At 52.2% G+C, this 21,701-nt stretch overlaps 3 protein-coding genes across 4 annotated transcripts in view; 1 reads left to right on the forward strand and 2 right to left on the reverse strand.

Moving 5' to 3' along the window:
• LOC125686093 (zinc finger protein 420-like) overlaps positions 1-4,420 on the reverse strand; it is a 62,873-nt gene extending 58,453 nt beyond the window's left edge. The window contains exons 1-5 of the mRNA XM_048929727.1: positions 4,321-4,420; positions 2,927-3,008; positions 2,610-2,736; positions 1,891-2,001; positions 611-1,787 (exon numbers count right to left, since the gene is read on the reverse strand). Coding sequence (XP_048785684.1) covers positions 611-1,787; positions 1,891-2,001; positions 2,610-2,736; positions 2,927-3,008; positions 4,321-4,397 — 1,574 coding nt within the window. The 5' untranslated portion in view covers positions 4,398-4,420. The remainder of the gene's footprint in view (positions 1-610; positions 1,788-1,890; positions 2,002-2,609; positions 2,737-2,926; positions 3,009-4,320) is intronic.
• The window catches only part of LOC125686098 (zinc finger protein 485-like), a 322,586-nt gene that overhangs the window by 255,061 nt on the left and 45,824 nt on the right, over positions 1-21,701 (forward strand). The gene's annotated exons all lie outside the window — the stretch shown is intronic.
• The window catches only part of LOC125686110 (coiled-coil domain-containing protein 81-like), a 312,318-nt gene that overhangs the window by 35,964 nt on the left and 254,653 nt on the right, over positions 1-21,701 (reverse strand). The window lies entirely within an intron of this gene.

Consider the following 21,701-nt stretch of genomic DNA (forward strand, 5'->3'; position numbering starts at 1 on the left):
ATCATACAGACTGGACAATGTTTAATGACGACTGAGCTCGGGATGAGCTCTTCCTGCAGTGCAGGCATTTCTAGGGTCAATGCTCTGAGAGGATCCCCTGGCAAAAGCTCTTCCCATACATGGCTGTGACACATCCCACTCCGGATTTTCCTTTGCATGGCCACCCAACACAGAAACTGCAGCTGGAGGACAGCAATATGCATAATTCTCATGCAACGAAGGAGAAAGAGGATTGAGTTTGGCCGCAGAGCTCTTCCTCTACTCAAGAGATTTGTAAAGTTCATCACCACACAAAGCCACAGGTGGTCACCATGCTGTGGCTCTGACTGTAGCTCTTCTCACCTTTGGAGCTCTGCAGGCTCTGTATCTTGTGTGGCTGTGTTGGTAGGTAATGAGGCTGGAATTGCTTTTGAAGGTTCCCCATATGTTGTGATTCTTCTACAGCCTGCATGCACTGTGGATGTGCTTGTGGGTGTTGAGATTAGACCTTCTTTTAAAGCTCTTCTTGCACTCAGGACACTGAAAAGGTCTCTCTCCTGTGTGGATGCTCTGGTGGCATTTCAGTTCAGAACTGCTTTTGAAGCTCTTCCCACACTCAGGACACTGAAACGGTTTCTCTCCTGTGTGTATGCGCTTGTGCAGCTTCAATTCAGAACTGCTTTTGAAGCTCTTCCCACACTCAGAGCACTTGTAGGGTTTTTCACCTGTGTGGATGCGGTGGTGCAACTTAAACGAAGAACTGCTTCTGAAGCTCTTCTCATACTCAGGACATCTGTAAGGTCTCTCCCCTGTGTGGGTGCGCTGGTGCCTCTTTAAATTAGAATGGCTTCCGAAGCTCTTCCCACACTCGAAGCACTTATAGGGTTTTTCACCTCTGTGGAAGCGCTGGTGCAGCTTCAATTCAGAACTGCTTTTGAAGCTCTTCCCACACTCGGGACACTGAAATGGTTTCTCTCCTGTGTGTATGCGCTTGTGCAGCTTCAATTCAAAACACCTCTTGAAGCCCTTCCCACACTCAAAGCACGTGTAGGGTTTTTCAACTGTGTGGATGCGATGGTGCAAGTTCAATTCAGAACTGCTTCTGAAGCTCTTCTGACACTCAAGACATTTGTAAGGTCTCTCCCCTGTGTGGATGCGCTGGTGCCTCTTTAAATCAGAACTGATTGTGAAGCACTTCCCACACTCAGAGCACTTGTAGGCTTTTTCACCTGTGTGGATGCGCTGGTGCCTCTTTAAACCAGAGCTGATTGTGTAGCTCTTCCCACAGTCAGAGCACTGGTAGGGTCTCTCCCCTGTGTCGAAGCGCTGGTGCAGCTGCAATTCAGAACTGCATCTGAAGCTCTTCCCACACTCAGGACACTGAAATGGCCTCTGGCCTGTGTGTCTGTGCTTGTGAAGCTTCAATGCAGAACACCTCTTGAAGCTCTTCCCACAATCAGAGGACTTGTTTGCGGTCATTGATGAGTGTATGCACTGGTGGTTAACGATGCTGGAATCTTTTTCAAAGCTATTTCCACACTCAGTGCATGCATTCTGCTTTTTCTGCTGGCACACATTCTTGTTCCTGGGTTCTTCAGGCACTCTTTGACCTAGGTTGAAGTCCAACGGGCTCCTCCCTGTCTTTCCCAGACCCTTTCCCAGTGGCTCCATGATCTGCTCACCCTGACCTTGCTCCAGGACTCCTTGGACATCCCTTCTCATTTCTTCCACACAGACACCACCCCACCGCCTTTTGGCCACACCACTTTCCTCCAGGTCCTCCAGCGTATCTGCAATCCCAGTTCCTGCTGGATGACAGGAAATCCAGAAATAGCACACAGTGCCCAAAATAACACACAGACAGAGATGGCTCTTCCAGACCCAACCTCCTCCTTCCCTCCACCACCTCACCTGGGCTGAGGTCTCCTGGCACGGCCTCAGGGCTACGCACATCTGGGATCCAGGGCTCTTCCCCTCCTTCAAGCAGGGAGATCAGCACGGGTTTGGGAGCTGGAAGTGGAGCTTCAAAGAGAAACAGGGGAGATGAGAACAATTCCCTCATTCTGGCACAATGCCTCTTCAACAGCTCCACTCTGTGTCCCCTCCCCAGGGAGAAATCTCACTTTGGGCCTGAATGACGCTGGGCCCACAGCTTCCTTTGAAACAAAGAGTCCTTTTACAACTCTGAAAACTCCGAAGGGATTTTTTCTTTAAAATGAACTTGAGAAGAGTTTGTTTATTTTCTGACAAATATCAATGACCAAGGCATCAAAATGTTTATGTCAATTGAATGCAAAATCCTACATTGTAAAGGAGTAAGCAGGGAGTCATCTGTTAGCTGGAGCTGGTGGCATGATGTAAAGCACCAGTAGAAGGGCTGGTTTTCTCCCTCCTGGCTCATGCCTGCTTGCGAGCACTGACTCTGGGGCGTTTATGAGTCTGCTGTGCATACTAATCCCTCCTGATATTCACGCTTCTCATATATATACGCTTCTCAACGTATATCTTTTGTTGCTGCTATAGTAACTACTATGTAACATCATGGCAGTTATTGTAGGTCCGGCCTGCAGAGGCTCCTTCTGTGCAGCCAAAGGTGCCCCAACGAGGAGGAAAGGCAGCAAAGCCCTCACCCAGCGAGGCCACGCACTGGTACGTCTCCAGCATCACGTCCCGGTACAGCGCTCGCTGCGCAGGGTCCAGCAGCGCCCACTCCTCCCTGCTGAAATACACGGCCACCTCCGCAAAGCTCACGGGCTCCTGCAAGCAAAGAGGCTCCTTGCTGGGAACAGCCAAGGCCCAGGGAAGCAGCTCACACAGGACACAAACTCCCGTCCCAGCCGCTTCTCTGGCCCCAGCAAACACACGCTGGCTGAGGCCACCTCCCTCTCCCCTGCATTCACATCCCCTCCGCCCCTCGGCTTCTCCTGCCTGCTTCCCCCAGCCCCACCTGAGATGGATGTGCTGAGGCCATCTGCTGCTCTCCTGCAGCTGAAATGATCACGGCTGGAAGGCAGAAGTTACATTGGAGCCTGCAGGGACAAGAGAAATGGCAGGGGAGCTGTGAGGGAACACAGCAGTCCCTGTCCCAGCCCAGCCCTCCACAGCCCATCTGCAGGGCACTGCCTGGGGGATGGCACAGCAGGCCTTGCACAGGAACACAAGCAGCAACAGCACTGGTAACGCTCTGCCTACAGCTGATTACAAATCACAAAGCTGACTCCAACTGGGTGGCACAAAGAACTGACACCCGGTTCAACAGCTGAGGGTACATGGACTGTATGCCTAAAGACAATGCATAGCAAGGAGGCAGTCATCTTACCCCTAAACAGGGAGCAGCCCAAGTGCCCCTTGAGCTCACCTGCACAGCAAGGGCTGCACGACAGGATCTCCCAACAGTCAGGGATGGCTCTCAATTTCACACCTCTACAGAGATCCCACTCAGCTTCATGTCAAGACACCTTGCTGACACAGGTCTTCTGTAAGAGACCCAGGGTTCATTTGGAGCTTTGTGAGCTTCTCTAAGGTGATGTGCTACAGTGAAGATCTCAAGGTAATCACACAATCATAGAATGGCCTGGGTTGAAAAGGTCCTCAATGACCATCTAGTTTCTACCCTCCTGCTATGCGCAGGGTCACCATCCACCACACCAGGCTGCCCTGAGCTACATCCAGCCTGGCCTCGAATGCATCCAGGGATAGGACATCCACGACCTCCCTGGGCAACATCGTGCAGTGTGTCACCACTCTCTGACTGCAAAACATCTTCTGAATATCTAACCTAAATCTCCCTTGTCTCAATTTAAAACCATTCCTCCTTGTACCATTACCATAAGTGCTCGTAAAAAACCGTTCCCCAACTAGTTTATGCTTTTCTTTCACGTCCTGGAAGGCCACGATGTGGTCTCCCCGGAGCCTTCCCTTCTCCTCGTCAAACAAGCCCAGTTCCTCCATTGCACCAAGAATGCCTCGGCGGCTAAATTTCCCTCCTCTCCCACCAGGGGGAGGAAACTGGGGGCTGCCGTGGGCGGGGGAATGAAAATTCCCCCCTTGGAGGCTTTGCATTCAGACAGTCAAAAGGAGGCATCGGGGAGTTGAAAGCTTCCATCAATCAATCCATGCGTGCAGAGGAGCAGAGCGAGGTCATCTCGTGTCTCCCGTGGCCCACAGGGAGAAACGCAGTCCCAGCTGGGCTGTGTTACACAGAACCGACTGGGCAGCTCGCAGACAGTCCCACACAGCGTGAGGGGATGGGTATAAAAAAGCACACAGATCAACGAGAGTAAGGGATACAAACAACCAAACAACAACTACTACGGAAGAAAATCTAATTAGTATTAATACCGCTTGACGATAAGAAGTCTGTCCCCTGATTTAAAAAGAACCCGATTTGTTCTTGACCTCCCAAAGCTGCAGGTCATCTACTAGTCCTCAAGAAGTGCTGCAGCCCTCCCCAGTCCCTGCTTTGAAATGGGGTTCAATATGAAGAGAAAAATGCCTGCAGCTGCTCTGCACGGGCCGCGAAGGGCTCCTACCTTGGGTGCGGAGCAGGCTGCTCCCGCCTCTGGTGCGGGCAACCGGGCTCCTGGGAGTTGCGGAGAGCAGAGGATGCCGAGTGCCCTCAGCCCGGAGCTGGCCGCAGCACGGCCTCGCTGCTCCTCCTGCCACCGCCGTGCTGCCCGGACGGCTTCCAGCCAGGCTCTGGCCGCTTCGGCACAGCCTCAGGTGCAGGCAGCAATTCCCACAGCGAGCACGCCCCGAGCCGGCTGCCGGGCCTTGGGCGGTTTCACAGCTCCTTCTCATGGCACATCTGCACCCGGGGGAGGGGGGGAGGTATGTGGGCTGCGTTTTGTTACGCTAATGAAGCATCCCTTTCTGCTGGGTCTCCTTGGTTCCTTTGGTTAAGCTCTACAATGGCCAGCTCTGCTCTTCGCTGCTGTAGATCTACAGATTTTAAGGTCACCCAGAAGGAACTGCCCTCGGGTTATCCGCGGGTTTGTGTCTGGGGAAGAGTGCTTCCTGTTCTGTTGCATTTTCTGTGGGGCAAAAGTGGGCTCCTAGTTTCATTTGGCAATGTTTAACCTCTACGCATCTTGAAAGGTGAAGGAGCGAGGGTGCTCCCCTTGAGGGTGGATCCATAGCTGGAGGTTCGGTCATGGCGATCCTTGTGGGAGGACAACCCTTGGGAGCAGGGTCCCACTTGAGGTGGTATCTGGAGAATTCCAAGAACCTCACGGTTGAAATCTTGCAGGAGTGAGGCTATAATGTGCTCGGGAATGTAAGCTTTGAAATACTTTGGAGAAATCATCACAACAGAAATGTATCAGGGGCATTTGCAGTTAGCTGCCAGGAAGGGGCCTGGTAGGATCATGTAACAAGTAAATGTCCAAACTGGTTTTTCATTGTTGTCATCTTTGTGATTGTTAAGTGTTTCTGTTATAAAATGATTGCTTGTGGAATTCCACATACAATACAAGTGCTCTTGTTGCTGGGGACATTGGTTATAGCTCTTGCCCAGGGAATTTGGTATTCCCGTGCCCTGGGGAAGTAAGCAGAGTCCATTACCCAGCAAGGGAGACTTCATAAGCGGCTGCTGTGTGGTGTGAATGCTGACTATTGGATGCAAGGTGTGAGTGGTGTGAATGTGGGAATCGAGTCTAATTGGCTATTGGTTTAAAGAAAGGACAACCAAAAATCTCTTTTTAATGCTTTTATTTTTTAAAGGCTTTTTTAAGGCTTCTTTGAGGCTAGCATCAGGAATGCGCTTGTGCTTGGAGCCAGCAGCTTGTGGGCAGGCTCCTGAGTCACCAGGGGTGGAGCTGCCATTTTAGCAGCATGGTTTAAATACCTGTCCTCACCTTCACACCTGATAGCTAGCTTCCACCCATGAGTTGCATCAGGTGAGAAATCATTGTTTGTGCTCACTGAGAAAGGGGAGGTTCAGTGAGTGAGCACAGCCCACGCTTCCCATAGGGTGCTACATCTGTGTGTGGGAGGTGGTGCAGTGGTGTGAATTGTAAGCTCTGGTCCATACTTGCTCAGGAGACTGGCTTTCCTTGGCAGTCCCTAAGGCCCAAGACTGAAACATGGTCTCCACTAGACAGTGGTCTCATTCTAAGAAGACTGTGGCAACTCAGATGGAAAGCTTGCTGAGAAATGCTGTTCAGGCCTCTGGCTGCAAGGAGTGCCTGAGCCTACTTCTGCCCGGGGGAGTGGCAGGGACTTCTTCTGTATGAGGTGTGGGTTTAGGGCGTTTAGTTCAAGGAGCGGGAGCTCGAGTGATCTTCTGCTCAATACCTTCAGGGGCAGTGAGGGACTGTGAGTGGGATTGGAAAGCACAGGCGATGAATAATTGGCTCAGAGGCTGGTGTCGAGCCAGAAATTTTTGATTCTTTGATCGTGGGGCAGTTTACTCGGCCCCTGGCTTGTCGTCTGTCCATGGAACCCACCTATCTCAAAGGGGACAACGAATACTAGCGCACGAAGTAGCAGGGCTTATTGAAAGAGCTTTCAAATAGCTATGAAGGGGGAAGGGGACAAAACAGGCCTCTCAAGAGATGAGCCTAGGGGAACGATGCTTGAGCTGGGGTGTGGCAGATGACTTGTCTGAAATGTGTCTATACCCATGCACGCAGCATGAGCAACAAGAAGGAAGAGTTGGAAGCGATTGTAAGTCAGGCTAATTATGACCTTGTTGCTATTTCCGAAACATGGTGGGACCACTCCCGTGACTGGAGTGCTGTGATAGATGGCTACAAGCTCTTCAGAAGAGATGGATGTGGAAAGAAGGGTGGTGGTGCGGCCCTTGATGTTAAAGACTGTTTCGAGGTTGAAGAGCTTGGGGTTGGGAATGATAGAGTGGAGTGTGTATGGGTAAGGATCGGGGGGAAGGCCTGTAGGGGCGGCATCTTGGTGGGGGTCTGTTATGGACCACCTAATCAGGACGAAGAGTTGGATGAGGCATTCTATGAGCAGCTCGTGGAAGTCACGGGATCACCAGCACTTGTTCTGATGGGAGACTTCAACTTCCCTGATATATGTTGGAAATATAATATAGCACAGAGGAAGCAGTCCAGGAGGTTTCTAGATTGTGTGGAAGATTGCTTCCTACGCAACTGGTAGGAGAGCCTGCCAGGGGCGGTGCCCTTCTGGACCTGGTCTCCTCCAACAGAGAAGGACTGGTGGCAGAAGCGAATGCTGGGGACTGTCTTGGGCAGAGCGACCACAGAATTGTAGAATTCTCCATTCTTGGGGATGTCAACAGAGTGACCAGCAAAACTGCCTTCTTGAACTGCCAGAGGGCGGACTTTGACCTGTTCAGGGCGCTTGTAGCACGGGTCCCTTGGGAGTCGCTTCTCATGGGTAAAGGGGCCCAGGAAGCCTGGATGCTCCTCAAGAAGGAAACCTTAAAGGTGCTGGACCAGGCTGTGCTGAGTGCCGTAAGGCAAGCCGAAGGGGAAGACGAGCGGTGTGGATGAGCCGGGAGTTACTGCTGAGACTCAGGGAGAAAAAGAGAGTCTACGTCCTCTGGAAGAAGGGACAGGCTGCTTGGGGAGATAAAGAAGTAGCTAAGGCTTGCAGGGAGGAATTTAGGAAGGCAAAAGCCCAACTTGAGCTCAGGTTCGCCACTGCAGTAAAAGACAATAAAAAATCTTTTTCTAAATATATTAATGGCAAAAGAAAAACCAAAGATAATTCTCATCCTGTACTTGATGCAGCAGGGAATGTGGCCACTGAGGACAAAGAAAGGGCTGAGGTCCTCAATGCCTTCTTTACATCTGCCTTTAACAGCCAGATCAGTCATCCTCTGGGCTTTTTATGCCCTGATCTGGAAGTCTGGGACGCAGCTCAGAATTTGCCCCCAGCAATTCCGGTGGAGACAGTCAGAGAGTTTCTCCTCCATCTGGACTGTCACAAGTCCATGGGACCGGATGGGCTGCACCCTCGGGTGCTGAGGGAGCTGGCAGGGGTGATTGCCGAGCCCCTCTCGGCCATCTATCAGTGCTCCTGGTTAACTGCTGAGGGCCCAGAGGATTGGAGGCATGCTGATGTGATTCCCATCTTCAAGAAGGGCCGTAAGGAGGATCTGGGGAGCTAAAGGCCTGTGAGCCTGACCTCGGTACCAGGGAAAGTAATGGAGCAAATCATCTTGGATGAGATTGCACAGCGTGTGTGCAGTGTCCAGGGGATCAGGCCCAGCCAGCATGGGTTCGTGAAAGGCAGGTCATGCTTGAACAACCTCATCTCCTTCTATGACTGGGTGAGTAGTCTGGTAGATGAGGGAAGGGCTGTTGATGTAGTCGACCTAGACTTCAGCAAAGCCTTTGACACGGTTTTGCTGACAGGCTTCTTTGTGGGGAAACTGGCTGCCTATGGTCTGAACAGGTTTACACTTCTTTGGGTAAGGAACTGGCTGGAGGGCCGTGCCCAGTGGGTAGTGGTGAATGAAGTCCTGCTGGCGACCCGTTTCAAGTGGTGTTCCCCAGGACTCAGTACTGGGGCCCATCTTGTTGATGGGGGGGATTGACAAGAGGACTGAGTGCACCCTCAGTAAGTTTGCAGATGACACCAAGCTGGGAGGTGGTTTGGATCTGCCTGAGGGTAGGGAGGCCCTTCAGAGGGATTTAGACAGGCTGGATCGCTGGGTTCAGGTGAATGGGATGAGGTCAAGGCCAAGTGTCGAGTCCTGCACTTTGGGCACAACAACCCCACGCAGCGCTATAGGCTTGGGGATGAGTGGCTGGATGAGTGTGAAGAAGAGAAGGAGCTGGGGGTGTTGGTTGATGCTCGGCTGAACATGAGCCAACAGTGTGCCCAGGTGGCCAAGAGGGCCAACGGCATCCTGGCCTGCATTAGAAATAGTGTGTCCAGCAGGAGCAGGGAGGTGATCATCCCCTGTACTCAGCACTGGTGAGGCTGCACCTCGAGTACTGTGTTCAGTTTTGGGCTCCTCACTACAGGAAAGATGTTGAGGTCCTGGAGCGTGTCCAGAGACGGGCAACAAAACTGGTGAGGGGTCTGGAGCACAAGTCTTATGAGGAGCAGCTGAGGGAGCTGGGATTGTTCAGTCTGGAGGAGGCTCAGGGGAAACCTCACTGCACTTTACAACTTCCTGAAGGGAGGCTGTGGAGGAGAGGGATGTGGCCTCTTCTCCCAGGCCACAAGCAGGACACAGGGAAATGGCTGCAAGTTGTATCAGAGGAGGTTTAGATTAGACATGAGGAAGAACTATTTCTCTCACAGAGAGGTCAGGCAGTGGAATGGCTGCCCAGGGAGGTGGTGGAGTTGCCGTCCCTGGCAGTGTTCAAGAGGTGTCCGGATGATGAGCTGCGTGATGTGGTTTAGGGCTTGTGGTTAGAATGGTGATGAGGAGACGGTTGGACTAGATGATCTTGTAGGTCGTTTCCAACCTTGTGATTCTAAGATGACTTTATGATTCTATGTGCTTTGTTACGGCTGTGATCACAGCAAAGTTCAGAGGAACATCCCCTGCAGAAAGATGCGTAGAGTTTAAACATTGCCACGTGAAACTTGGAGCCCACTTCTGCCCCACAGAAAATGCAATAGAACAGGAAGCAGTCTTTCCTGACACAAACCCCCGGTTACCCCGAGGGCGGTTCCTTCTGGGTGGCCTTAAAGTCTGTAGATCCACAGCAGCAAACAGGAGAGCTGGCCCTCGTACAGCAGAGAGCTTAACCATGCCCATGCCTTGCAGGGAAGATCGAATTGAGAAAGCAGGGTAGGAAGTTGTTCGCAATAGCACTCACTTGCTCAGTGAGTAGAAACGTGACATCAGTGCCATGGGCAGCACTCAGTGACCCAGCTGCAGGGAGATGCTGCCCTCGAGAGCAGGCAGCCGGAGATTGCCTCTTGCTGGGAGCTGCTCACGGGTGAGAGGAGTTAAAGGAACGGCAGGGCAGCAACGTGGGGACGTGTGACCACAAGGATGTGCGAATGCCCCCAGCAAAGGAAGCAAAGAGAGCCAGCAGCAAGCGACGCTTCATTAGCGTAACAAAACAGCCCCCACCGCTCCATCCCTGCCCCCATCCCTCCCTTCCCCGGGTGCAGATGTGCCATGAGAAGGAGCTGTGAAACTGCCCAAGGCCCGGCAGCCGGCTCGGGGCGTGCTCGCTGTGGGAATTGCTGCCTGGACCTGAGGCTGTGCCGAAGCGGCCAGAGCCTGGCTGGAAGCCGTCCGGGCAGCACGGCGGTGGCAGGAGGAGCAGCGAGGCCGTGCTGCGGCCAGCTCCGGGCTGAGGGCACTCGGCATCCTCTGCTCTCCGCGACTCCCAGGAGCCCGGTTGCCCGCACCAGAGGCGGGAGCAGCCTGCTCCGCACCCAAGGTAGGAGCCTTTCGCGTCTCGTGCAGAGGAGCGCACGCTTCCTGCCCCCTGCCAGCAGCAGCGGGATCCGAGCGGGGAGCGTCAGCTGGCAGGGCGGAACCGGCACTGCTGTAGCCCAGGCGGGAGCCCGGTCCCGGCTCCAGCTCCTGCCCAGCACAGTGGGTTTGCTGGGCCAGACGGGCTGCAACGAGGCGAGCAGCGGTTCCCAGGCGTGTTGCTGCCCGGCTTGGGCTCCGAGGGGCGCAGGAAGGGGTTGGAGCTGGGACAGCGAGGAAGTGAGCAAAGGAGCTCGGCGTGCTCTGCTGCCCGGTCGGCTCTCTGTAACACAGCCTAGCTGGGACTGCGTTTTTTTCTCTGGGCCTCGGGAGACACGAGATGACCTCGCTCTGCAGCTCTGGTCGCATGGATTGATGGAAGCTCTCAACTCCCCGATGCCTCCCTTTGAGTGTCTGAATGTGAAGCCTCCAAGGGGGGAATTTCCACTCCCCTTTCCCTTCCCCGGCAGCCTGCAGTTTCCCTTCGGGGACCCAGCAGGCAACATCTGCCTCTAGCGGCCCTTGCAGCGTTACCTTTTGTGCGCTGGGCTGATGGCTCACCTGGGGTTGTGCAAACCCCTCCCAAGGCTTTTGTTCAGGCTGTCCCGGCAGCTGCAGATGCCTTTAGCTCACAGCTGCGGCCCCTGAGCACGTCCAGCATCTGTGCCAGCCCCAGCACTGGGCTGTGTAATAGAAGCTGAAAAGCTGAGAGCGTGTGTGCTGACTGGAGCACACGTTGAGAACGCGCCCGAGCAGCACATCAGTAAAGTGCAGCCCAGGCTGCCTCGTGCAAAGGGCGCACGGTGCTGAGAACGCCTCTGGAAGGGATCTCTGTACAGGTGTGACCTTGACAGCCATCCCTGACTGTGGGGAGATCTTGTCGTGCAGATCTTGCTGTGCAGGAGAGCTCAAGGGGCACTTGGGCTGCTCCCTGTTTAGGGGTAAGATGACTGCCTCCTTGCTATGCATTGTCTTTAGGCATACAGTCCATGTACCCTCAGCTGTTGAACCGGCTGTCAGTTCTTTGTGCCACCCAGTTGGAGTCAGCTTTGTGATTTGTAATCAGCTGTAGGCAGAGCGTTACCAGTGCTGTTGCTGCTTGTGTTCCTGTGCAAGGCCTGCTGTGCCATCCCCCAGGCAGTGCCCTGCAGATGGGCTGTGGAGGGCTGGGCTGGGACAGGGACTGCTGCTTTCCCTCACAGCTCCCCTGCCATTTCTCTTGTCCCTGCAGGCTCCAGTGTAACTTCTGCCTTCCAGCCGTGATCATCTCAGCTGCAGGAGAGCAGCAGATGGCCACAGCACATCCATCTCAGGTAGGGGCTGGGGGAAGCAGGCAGGAGAGGCCGAGGGGCGAGGGATGTGAATGCAGGGGAGAGGGAGGTGGCCTCAACCAGTGTGTGTGTGCTGGGGCCAGAGAAGCGGCTGGGACGGGAGTTTGTGTCCTGTTTGAGCTGCTTCCCTGGGCCTTGGCTGTTCCCAGCAAGGAGCCTCTTTGCTTGCAGGAGCCCGTGAGCTTTGCGGAGGTGGCCGTGTATTTCAGCAGGGAGGAGTGGGCGCTGCTGGACCCTGCACAGCGAGCGCTGTACCGGGACGTGATGCTGGAGACGTACCAGTGCGTGGCCTCGCTGGGTGAGGGCTTTGCTGCCTTTACTCCTCGTTAGGGCACCTTTGGCTGCACAGAATGAGCCTCTGCAGGCCGGGCATAGCATAATTGCTATGCAGTCACATATTGATAACTACAACAGCAACAAAGGAAATATGAGAACTGGGCTCCCCAGTACAAAAAAGACAGGGATCTCTTGGAAAGAGTCCATCGGAGGGCCACGAAGATGGTGAAGGGCCTGGAGCATCTCTCCTATAAGGAAAGGCTGAGTGAACTGGGTCTGTTCGGCCTTGAGAAAAGAAGACTGAGAGGGAACCTGATCCAGGTCTATAAATATCTAAGGTGTGGGGGGCAGAATGGCGAGGCCAGACTCTTTTCAGTGGTGAGTGGAGACAGGACAAGGGGAAACGGCTGGAAACTCCAGCATAGGAAGTTCCGCACAAACATGCGCAAGAACTTCTTTACAGTGACGTGACGGAGCACTGGAACAGGCTTCCCAGGGAGGTGGTGGAGTCTCCTTCTCTGGAGATGTTCAAGACCTGCCTGGATGCCTACCTGTGCGACCTGCTGTAGGGAACCTGCTTTGGCAGGGGGGTTGGACTCAATGATCTCTGAAGGTCCCTTCCAACCCCTACAATTCTGTGATTCTGTGAGAAGCATGAGTTTCAGAAGGGATTAGTATGCACTGCACCCTGATAAAAGTAACGGTGTCAGTGCTGGCAAACAGGCATCAGCCAGGATAGAGAATACCTGGCCTTCTGTTGCTGCATTAAATGTTGCCACCAGCTCCAGCTAACAGGTGACTCCCTGCTTACTCCTTTACAATGTAGGATTTTGCATTCAGTTGCCATAAACATTTTGATGCCGTGGTCATTGATATATTGTCAGAAAATAAACAAACTGTTCTCAACTTCATTTTAAAGAAAATATCCCTTTGGAGTTTTCAGAGTTGTATAAGGAACTCTTTGCACTAAAGAAAGCTGTGGGCCCAGCATCATTCAGGCCCAAAGTGAGATTTCTCCCTGGGAAGGGGGCACAGAGTGGAGCTGTTGAACAGGCACTGTGCCAGAATGAGGGAAATGCTCTCATCTCCCCTGTTTTTCTCATTGGAGCTCCAATTCCAGCCCCCAAACCCATGGTGATCTCCCTGCTTGAAGGAGGGGAAGAGCCCTGGATCCCAGATGTGCGTAGCCCTGAGGCCGTGCCAGGAGACCTCAGCCCAGGTGAGGTGGTGGAGGGAAGGAGGAGGTTGGGTCTGGAAGAGCCATCTCTGTCTGTGCTTTTATTTTGGGCACTGTGTGCTATTGCTGGATTTCCTGTCATCCAGCAGGAACTGGGATTACAGATGTACTGGAGGACCTGGAGGAAAGTGGTGTGGCCGAAAGGCAGTGGGGTGGTGTTTGTGTGGAAGAAATCAGAAGGGATGTCCCCTTGGAGCAAGGTCAGGGTGAGCAGCTCATGGAGCCACTGGGAAAGGGTCTGGGAAAGACAGGGAGGAGCCCGTTGGACTTCAACATCAGTCAAAAGGATCCTGAAGAAGCCAGGAGCAAGAATGTGTGCCAGAAGAAAAAGCAGAATCCATGCACTGAGTGTGGCTTTGAGGAAGATTCCAGCATCGTTAACCACCAGTGCATGCGCTCAGCAATGAGTCCATACAAGTGCTCTGATTGTGGGAAGAGCTTCAAATGGAGATCCCACCTCACCTACCACCAACGCATCCATACAGGAGAGAGACCCTTCAAGTGCTCTGAGTGTGGGAAGAGCTTCACAAGGAGATCCCACCTCACCGCCCACCAACGCATCCACACAGGAGAGAGACCCTACAAGTGCTCTGAGTGTGGGAAGAGCTTCAAAAGCAGTTCTTGCCTCAGGTCCCACCACTACATCCACACAGGAGAGAAACCCTTCAAGTGCTCTGAGTGTAGGAAGAGCTTCAAATGCAGCTATGATTTGAAGCTGCACCAGCATGTGCACACAGGAGAGAAACCCTACAAGTGCTCTGAGTGCGGGAAGAGCTTCAGAAGCAGTTCTGAAGTGAAGAAACATGAGCGCTTTCACACGGGGGAGAGACCCTTCAAGTGCTCTGAGTGTGGGAAGAGCTTCAAAAGCAGTTCTCATTTGAAGTGCCACCAACGCATCCATACAGGCGAGAGACCCTGTAAGTGTTCAGTGTGTGGGAAGTGCTTCAGAAGGAGTTGTGAAGTGAAGAACCACCAGCACATCCACACAGGAGAGAGACCCTGTGAAGGTGCTGAGTGTGAGAAAAGCTTTAAATGAAGATCTAGTCTCAACACCCACAAGAACATCTACAGTGCACACAGGCTGTAGAGGCATCTCAAGAGTCTGGGAACCTTCAAAAGTAGTTCCAGCCCTGTTACCTACCAGCAGAGCCATACAAGGAATAGAGCCTGCAGGGCCCTGAACAGGGGAAGAGCTTCAGCCAGAGCCCCAGCCTGTTCACCAGCTGTGGTGATGAACCTTACAAATCCCTTGAGTAAAGGAACAGTTCTGCAGCCAATCTGAATCCTCTTTTCCTTCTTTGCGTGAGAATTATGCATATTGCTCTCCCTCAGCTGCAGTTGCTGTGTTGAGTGGCCATACAGAGGAGACTCTGGAGTGGGATGTGACCCAAAGGAAACCTCAGCTAGGCCAATATGTCACCAGGGAGGAAGAAATCCTGTCTGCAGGGTGTGTGGGAAGAGCTTCATCTGGAGCTTGACCCTCTGCATACCCCGGAGTACTAACCCATGAGGACTCCCTATGAGTGTCCTTTCTGCAGAAAGAGGTCCTTCCACAGCTGGGAGCTCATCACACACCAGTGGATCCACGTGAGGAACCCTAGAAATGTGCAGCCTGCAACAAGAGCTTTGGCCAAGCTTTAAGCTGCTGAGGTACTACAGTGTCTGCACTTGTGTGAGGTCCAATCCGTGCCTGCACCACTGAGCTCACGTGGCAGGAAGCTTTAGAAATGCCTCGAGTGTGAGAAGGGCTTTGTGCAGAGTGCAGAGCTCCTCACAGGCCTTACAAGTTTTTCCAGTGCATCACTGGCACCCTCTGCAGAAGGGACTTAACCCAGGAGCTTCAGATGGCCTCTCCTTGCTATCCAAAGCCGTGTCCGGTTTTCTTTTCTGCTCTTCCTGCCAGCAGATTTTTGATGCCATTTCCTAAGGAGATGTGCAGGGATGTTCTGTGTGCATGTGTTGCTCTCAGTAATTTGTGAGTGCTCTGATGAATATGAGAGAAGGGTCAGGAGAGCAGTAACGTGGCTCTTGGAGGTTTTCTGAGAATCGTCTGCAGTAGAAAGGGAAGGGGGTGAATAAAGTAGCTGAGTTGTTCTGAAGTTTTCTTCACTGTGGTCTTGTTTTTTGTTCTGAAAATAAATGTCAGCATGTGCAATGAGGAGAGGGAAAGGTGCAATCAGGATTTGGTTCTGGTGCCTCCTCCAGCCCAGTGCTTGCTTCTGGGGAAGGCATTTCTTTCACACAACCCTATCTTCCTTCCTAGCCGTGCTGCACACTGGTTCTACTGCTCTTCCCAAATGCTTTAATCAGCTGGTCAGAGCAGCTGTGTGACACCAAGCCTTGTTTGCCTCCAATAAAACCACAAAAAGCTGAGCTTGTTCTTCCTAAATGCACCATCCTAATTGTCTGGAGGTGGAGGGAACTGAAGGCAGTGCAAACCCTCACGGTTCACTAGCAGCTCATCCCCACAGCACAGAGATACCAGAGTGCTCTCCAGTGCGTCCTTGCCTTGCAAGTGATCCCTTTTGAGCCTGAAGGTTTTTCCTTTGACCTTGGGAAGTTGTGTCTGAGATCTCCTGCAGCAGGGCCTTCACATTTGCTGTGCTCTGGTAAAGCTGCTGTGCTTGGAATGCAGTTGGCAGGAAGTGGAGTTGATTTTGGTGAGCTACTGAAGCTCTTTTTCCATTTTTTTTCCCCGGAAAAAAAGCATTGTAATGGCGAGTTTCCCACCATGTTTTGTCCCACATCATGTTTAGTTGCATTAAGAGTAAGAAAACTAATCTGCCTGAGTACTTTCCTGTTTTCCCTCTGCTCTGGGGAAATCCTTCTGATTCCACAATGGTTTGTTTTCCTTGTGGTGGTGGAAAAGGAGGGGGCCTTCCATTCTCAGGGTGGATGTTCACTTGGGAGGCTTTGTCTTGGTGAATTCTAGTAGTTGCATCCACCCCACAGAAAGCTGTGCCCTCTGTGTCATAGGTCACCTCTGCACTCATGGAATCAACACAGGCACGGACAGAGCTCCCAAGGGAACAACCAGCCCCCCAGGTGCCCATGTGCAAGGCTGTTAGGTGTTGCTGGTTTTTCACGTTGGTATCCAAAGTTGGAGGCCCTGTGTGCTGCAGCATCATCAGCATGAGTGAGAGGTGGTGGGAATGGTCCTGTGACGGGTGTGCTGTGTGTGATGGATGGCTCTGGGCTCTGCAGGCTGGAGATGCAGGCAGGTGAGATGGGATGGGGCTGCTGTAAGTACCGGTGTGCTGGATGGACTCTGAGCAAGCAGGACACACTGCTGCTGGGGAGCATGCTGTCTGGGTTGATTACCAGGGCTTTAAACTAGATCCAAAGGGGGAAGGGTGGGGAATTCATGTGACAGAGAAGGACTGAGGGATGTTGTCACTGTTGGAGATTGCAGGGATAAACCTCTGAGCTCTCATACAGGATCATAGAGGGACTCCTCAGAGAAGGTCATATTGCCAATACCCCATCCAAAATCTTCTTGCACACTCTAGGGGTAACTGCACCTGCTGCTTCCCTACAGTGCCTGCAGACCAGTGTGCATAGCGTGGGAAATGAGCAGGATGAGCTGGAGATCTGTGTACACACCTTAGAAGTGATTCTTTCTGCACAAGCTAACTCTTCAGCCCTTGCCTCCAGTGGTTGTGCTGTTTTGCCCAAGACACTCAGCTGGACTCTGTGATCAGTCCGTGCTGCTGTGTCACAACTAGTGAGACTGCAGAACCATCAATGTAAGGCAATGCCAGGTGAGTGCGAGTCTGCAGCCTACAGGGAAAAAGAGGTGAGTGAAGGACTGCATGCAACAGGCTCTGGTGGAGATGGCCAACAGCACTGGCAAGGCTGAAGGGACACGAAAGAAAACCAAGGTCTTTGTCCTCTAGGATGTGGCAGTCGTGTCTGCTGCTGAGGCTCAGGAGGGCACACGTTGTCCTCATGCCATGGGGCCTCCTTGCCTCCTTACAGTCCTGTAGGGAGGCCAGTTGGTGTCCTGTCATTCTCCCTCACAGAACACTCCACATCCCACTGACCGTGCAAAAACCTTGGGCCTTCCTCTACCTCAAAGCACCTGCACAGGGCCTTTGCCTGCCTGGAATCATGGCCTCCAGTTATCTGCTCTAACATGGCCGTGGGGAGGCTTTGTTGGTAATGTCTCCACAGGGACCAGTTAACACTCCAACACTCTCCAACATTTCTGGACAGCATTTTGACTGCACCTTCATCATTTGGTTGCTGCAGTCTTCTCTGAGTGCCTGAAGTTCATGGACACTACACTACATCGCTGTGGGGCTCATTACAGTGCAGAAAAATCTAACAAGGCATTTCTCTCAAGTCTTCAAGAATTGAACTGTTCATGAGGGAGGTCTCAGTGTTGCAGACAAAGTTTTCCAGGAGCACTGTCCAAAAAAGGAGTTGTCATATTTAAGGATATTTTTTATTACAGCAGACACAGAGATGTCAGTGAGTGCAGCACAACCCCTGTGACACAGATGGCAGCTCTGTCAGGGAGAGGGAGGCACAGCCAGCATGGGGATAGCATTGTGGGGATGCAAGAGGGAAATGTAGTCAGTGAGAGCTGATAAGGGGATAGTGACGGCACCAGAAAAAGATGGGAATTAATGTAGATGGAGGAGAAAGAAGCCTGTGGAAGCGGAGGGAAGAAGGAGGCCAGTTGCTTGTGGCCAAATGTGTGGTCAGTGCTGGTCTGGGTGGGTGTGTGGGAGTCATGGGAGGGAGCTGACACCAGTCCAGTACCCAGGACTACAACCTGAGGATAAGACGCCTCAACTGATTCATCTGGATCCCATCCCTATGGAAGTGTAAAGGGCTGTCCAGCAGAGCCAGGGAGCTGCAGGGAGATGTGTGGGGGGAAGGAAGGAGCCCCCAAGCAGCACAGGGGCCTTCTGCTGCTAGAGGTGCTGCATGGGGCTGGGGGCTCACAGCTGCACTGCACACTTGGGACCTAGCAGAGGGGACTTTTCATGCATGACCCAACATGGGACTTTCTGCCCTGTGTTAATTTTCCTGCCCATAGGATAGGGATGACTGGAGAAATGGGAGAGGAGCTGTCTATGTTGACACATCACTGAGACTGCTGTACTGCAGCTTTGGAGATGAGTAGGATTGCGAGCAGCATCCTCGTGTTCCATCAGCCTTTCCTCACTCAGTGTGTCCACAACTGACCAAGCATCAGCTTTGTTGATCCCATTCAGGCTTTCTGATATGTCTGTTTATACTGCAAAGATAAGCATGCACACAGATACTGCCCTGCAAACAGGCAGTTTCCTGACAGGCAAAGATGGGTGCACTGACTTCAGGGTGGTGAGTGTGAGAGCAGAAAGGAAAAGAAGGAAAAGGCATGAGACATGGAAACAGCTGGCAGGGAAGACAGTCTCCAGGCAGCTGGGTTGTGATCAGGGAATGAGAGGAAAGGAAAAACAGAAATGTTGTTTGGAGGGACGATCACAGAATCACACAGTCACAGAATGGCCAGGGTTGGAAGGGACCTCAAGGATCATGAATCTCCAACCCCCTGCCACATGCAGGGCCATCAATCTCCCCATTTAATACCAGGCCAGGCTGCCCAGGGCCCCATCCAATCTGGCCTTGAACACCTCCAGGGACGGGGAATCCACAGCCTCTCTGGGCAACTTGTTCCAGCACCCCACCACTCTCTCTGTAAAGAACTCCCCCCTGACATCCAACCTAAATCTCCCCTCCCTCAACTTAAAACCACTTTCCCTCGTCCTGCAGTTATCAGTCCTTTCAAAGAGTTGATTCCCCTCCTGTTTATGGGCTCCCATTAGGTACTGCAGGCTGCAGTGAGGTCACCCCACAGCCTTCTTTTCCCCAGGCTGAACAAGCCCAGCTCCCTCAGCCTGTCTTCTTAGGGGAGGTGCTCCAGTCCCCTGATCATCTTCATGGCTCTCCTCTGGACCCTCTCCAACAGCTCCCTGTCTTTCTTGTACTGGAGATAAGGATGTGGTGGGGGACCATGTCCAAGGCCTTGCTCAAGTCCAGGTAAATGACATCGGTCACCTTTCCCTTGTCCACCAATGCCGTGACTCCATCATAGAAGGCCCCCACGTTGGTCAAGCATGCTTTTCCCCTGGTGAAACCAGGCTGGCTGTCTTGGATCACACGCTCATTCCTCATGTGATGGAGTATGTCATCCAGGATGATCTGTTCCATGATCTTCCCAGGCACAGAGGTGAGACTCACCGGCCTGTAGCTGGTGCCAGGATCCTCCTTGCTGCCTTTCTTGTAAATGGGAGTGATGTGACCCTTCATCTGGGACCTCAACTGACAGCCACGACTTTTCAAATATGATGGAGAGCAGCTCAGCAACCACCTCAGCCATCTCCTTCAGAGCCCTGGGATGCACACCATCTGGCCCCAGAGACTTGTACACACTCAGTCTCATGAGGTAGTCTCGGACTTGCTCTGCCCTTACAGTGGGAGCGGATTTACTGCCTCAGTCCCCACCGAGGTTTAGGGATGCAGGGCTCAGGGACGTGAGAAGTACTGCAATGCTGGCTGCCAGTGAAGACTGAGGCAAAGAACTCGTACCTCAGGCTTCTCTTTTCCGTTGAAGCCAGTTCTCCTTTTACATTTACCAAAGGAGGCTCACTTGCTTTGGCCTGTCTCTTCTGCCCAGTGTACCTGTAGAAAGTCTTCCTATTGTTTTTCATGTCCCTCGCCATGTTCAGTTCTGCCAGCGCTTTGGCTTTCCTGATCCCACGTCTGCAACCTGAGCCATAATCCGAACCGTAGAACCATAGAATGGCCCAGGTGGAAGGGACTTCAAGAATCATAGAACCATAGAATGGCTTGGGTTGGAAGGGACCTCAAGGATTGTGAAGCTGCTTGATGTGGCAATCAGGGCCACCAACCTCCCCATTTAATACCAGACCATGCTACCCAGGGCCCCATCCAATCTGGCCTTGAACACATCCACAACCTCTCTGGGCAACTGTTCCAGCACCTCACCACTCTCTCTGTAAAGAACTTCCCCCGACATCCAACCTAAATCTTCCCTCCCTCAACTTAAAACCATTTCCCCTTGTCCTGCTGTCATAAACCCTTTCCAAGAGTTGATTCCCCTCCTGTTCGTAGGCTCCCTTTAGGTCCTGGAAGGATGCAATGAGGTCACCCCTCAGCCTTCTTTTCTCCAGGCTGAACAAGTCAACGTAAACACGTCTCAGCTTTTCCTTCATCCACAATCCCAGTCACCTCATAGAATCATAGAATCACTCAGGTTGGAAAAGACTCTCAAGATCATTGAGTCCAACTGCAACCCAACCATCCTACCTTAACACTAACAACCTTCCGCTAAATCGTGTCCCCAAGCACCACATCCCAAATCTTACTGGATTCCACTGATGGATTTTCACCACAAATGACAGCACGTTTTTCCAAACCAAATTGGATAAAAAGAAAATTCCAGACTTCCTTCTCAGAACTTCAAGTCCTTGGGAAGGGTGAATGGAGGCCAATCAGAAGTGGGGAAGAAAGGAGCTGCTAAAGTCACTTGGGATCGTTTGTCCCCAGTATAATTGAAAATAAGCATACTGCACACTGCCATGTTTGCATCCATGGCTTTTAAATGGAAAAACTGACAAGGGTTCCTTTAAAGATGTGATTTTCAAACTAAGCACCGACCAAGCAGAAATCACTTATGTGGAAAGAGTCCTCCGCTGACATACCTCAGCAGAAGTGAGCATCTGCTTCTTGGATGTTCCCACCAGAAAAAAAGCAAACGTAGAACAGAATCCATTCACAGACCTCCTGCTGCAAGCAGCTGTGGTTGTCTGAAGCACAACTGAGAGCAGCAGATGATCTCAGCTTCATTTTAAACCCCTTAAAGACAGGACTGAAAATCCTGGAGTTGTGCAAAGATGTAATTGTGAGTGAGTCATCAAAGAGCTGAACAGACTCCTTGATAGACCTCATCACTGTGAAGCCTTGGGAGCCTGAAACGCGAGTCTGAGCGCCGGCAAATGCCAGCTTGCAGATGGAAATGATGGCAATACTCAGATCTGAGAACAGCATCAGATCTGTGCATGGATTTCTGCTGCAAAGGGAACCGACTTTGCAACACTCCCACTGTCCTTCAGCACTGAGAAAACTGAGTGTGAACAACTTAGGGAAGGATGGATGCTCTGTTCAAGATCTCAGCACAAATCCCTGTTGTTTTTCCCCACATCCACCAACTCTGTAAGTGCTGTAGTCTGAAACCGTTTGGTTCTAAAATTCATTGTGGAAAAACTGGGGGAAAAAACCCAGACTCAGAGAAGTTGTAGCGTTCAGAATGAATGAAAGGATAATGATGCAGAACTATAATTCTGGAGCAATCGTGGGGCTCAGGATCACAACAACCCATTTGCACTCACAGTGCTGCGGAGCATGTCGGCATCTCTGAATTTTTGAGCTGTTTTCTCTCTTGAAAACTTGGAGGTTAATACATACAGAGGTTGTTTGTTTGTCCCTT

Source organism: Lagopus muta, chromosome 31, assembly GCF_023343835.1.
Source record: "Lagopus muta isolate bLagMut1 chromosome 31, bLagMut1 primary, whole genome shotgun sequence".
NCBI classification, from domain to species: domain Eukaryota; kingdom Metazoa; phylum Chordata; class Aves; order Galliformes; family Phasianidae; genus Lagopus; species Lagopus muta.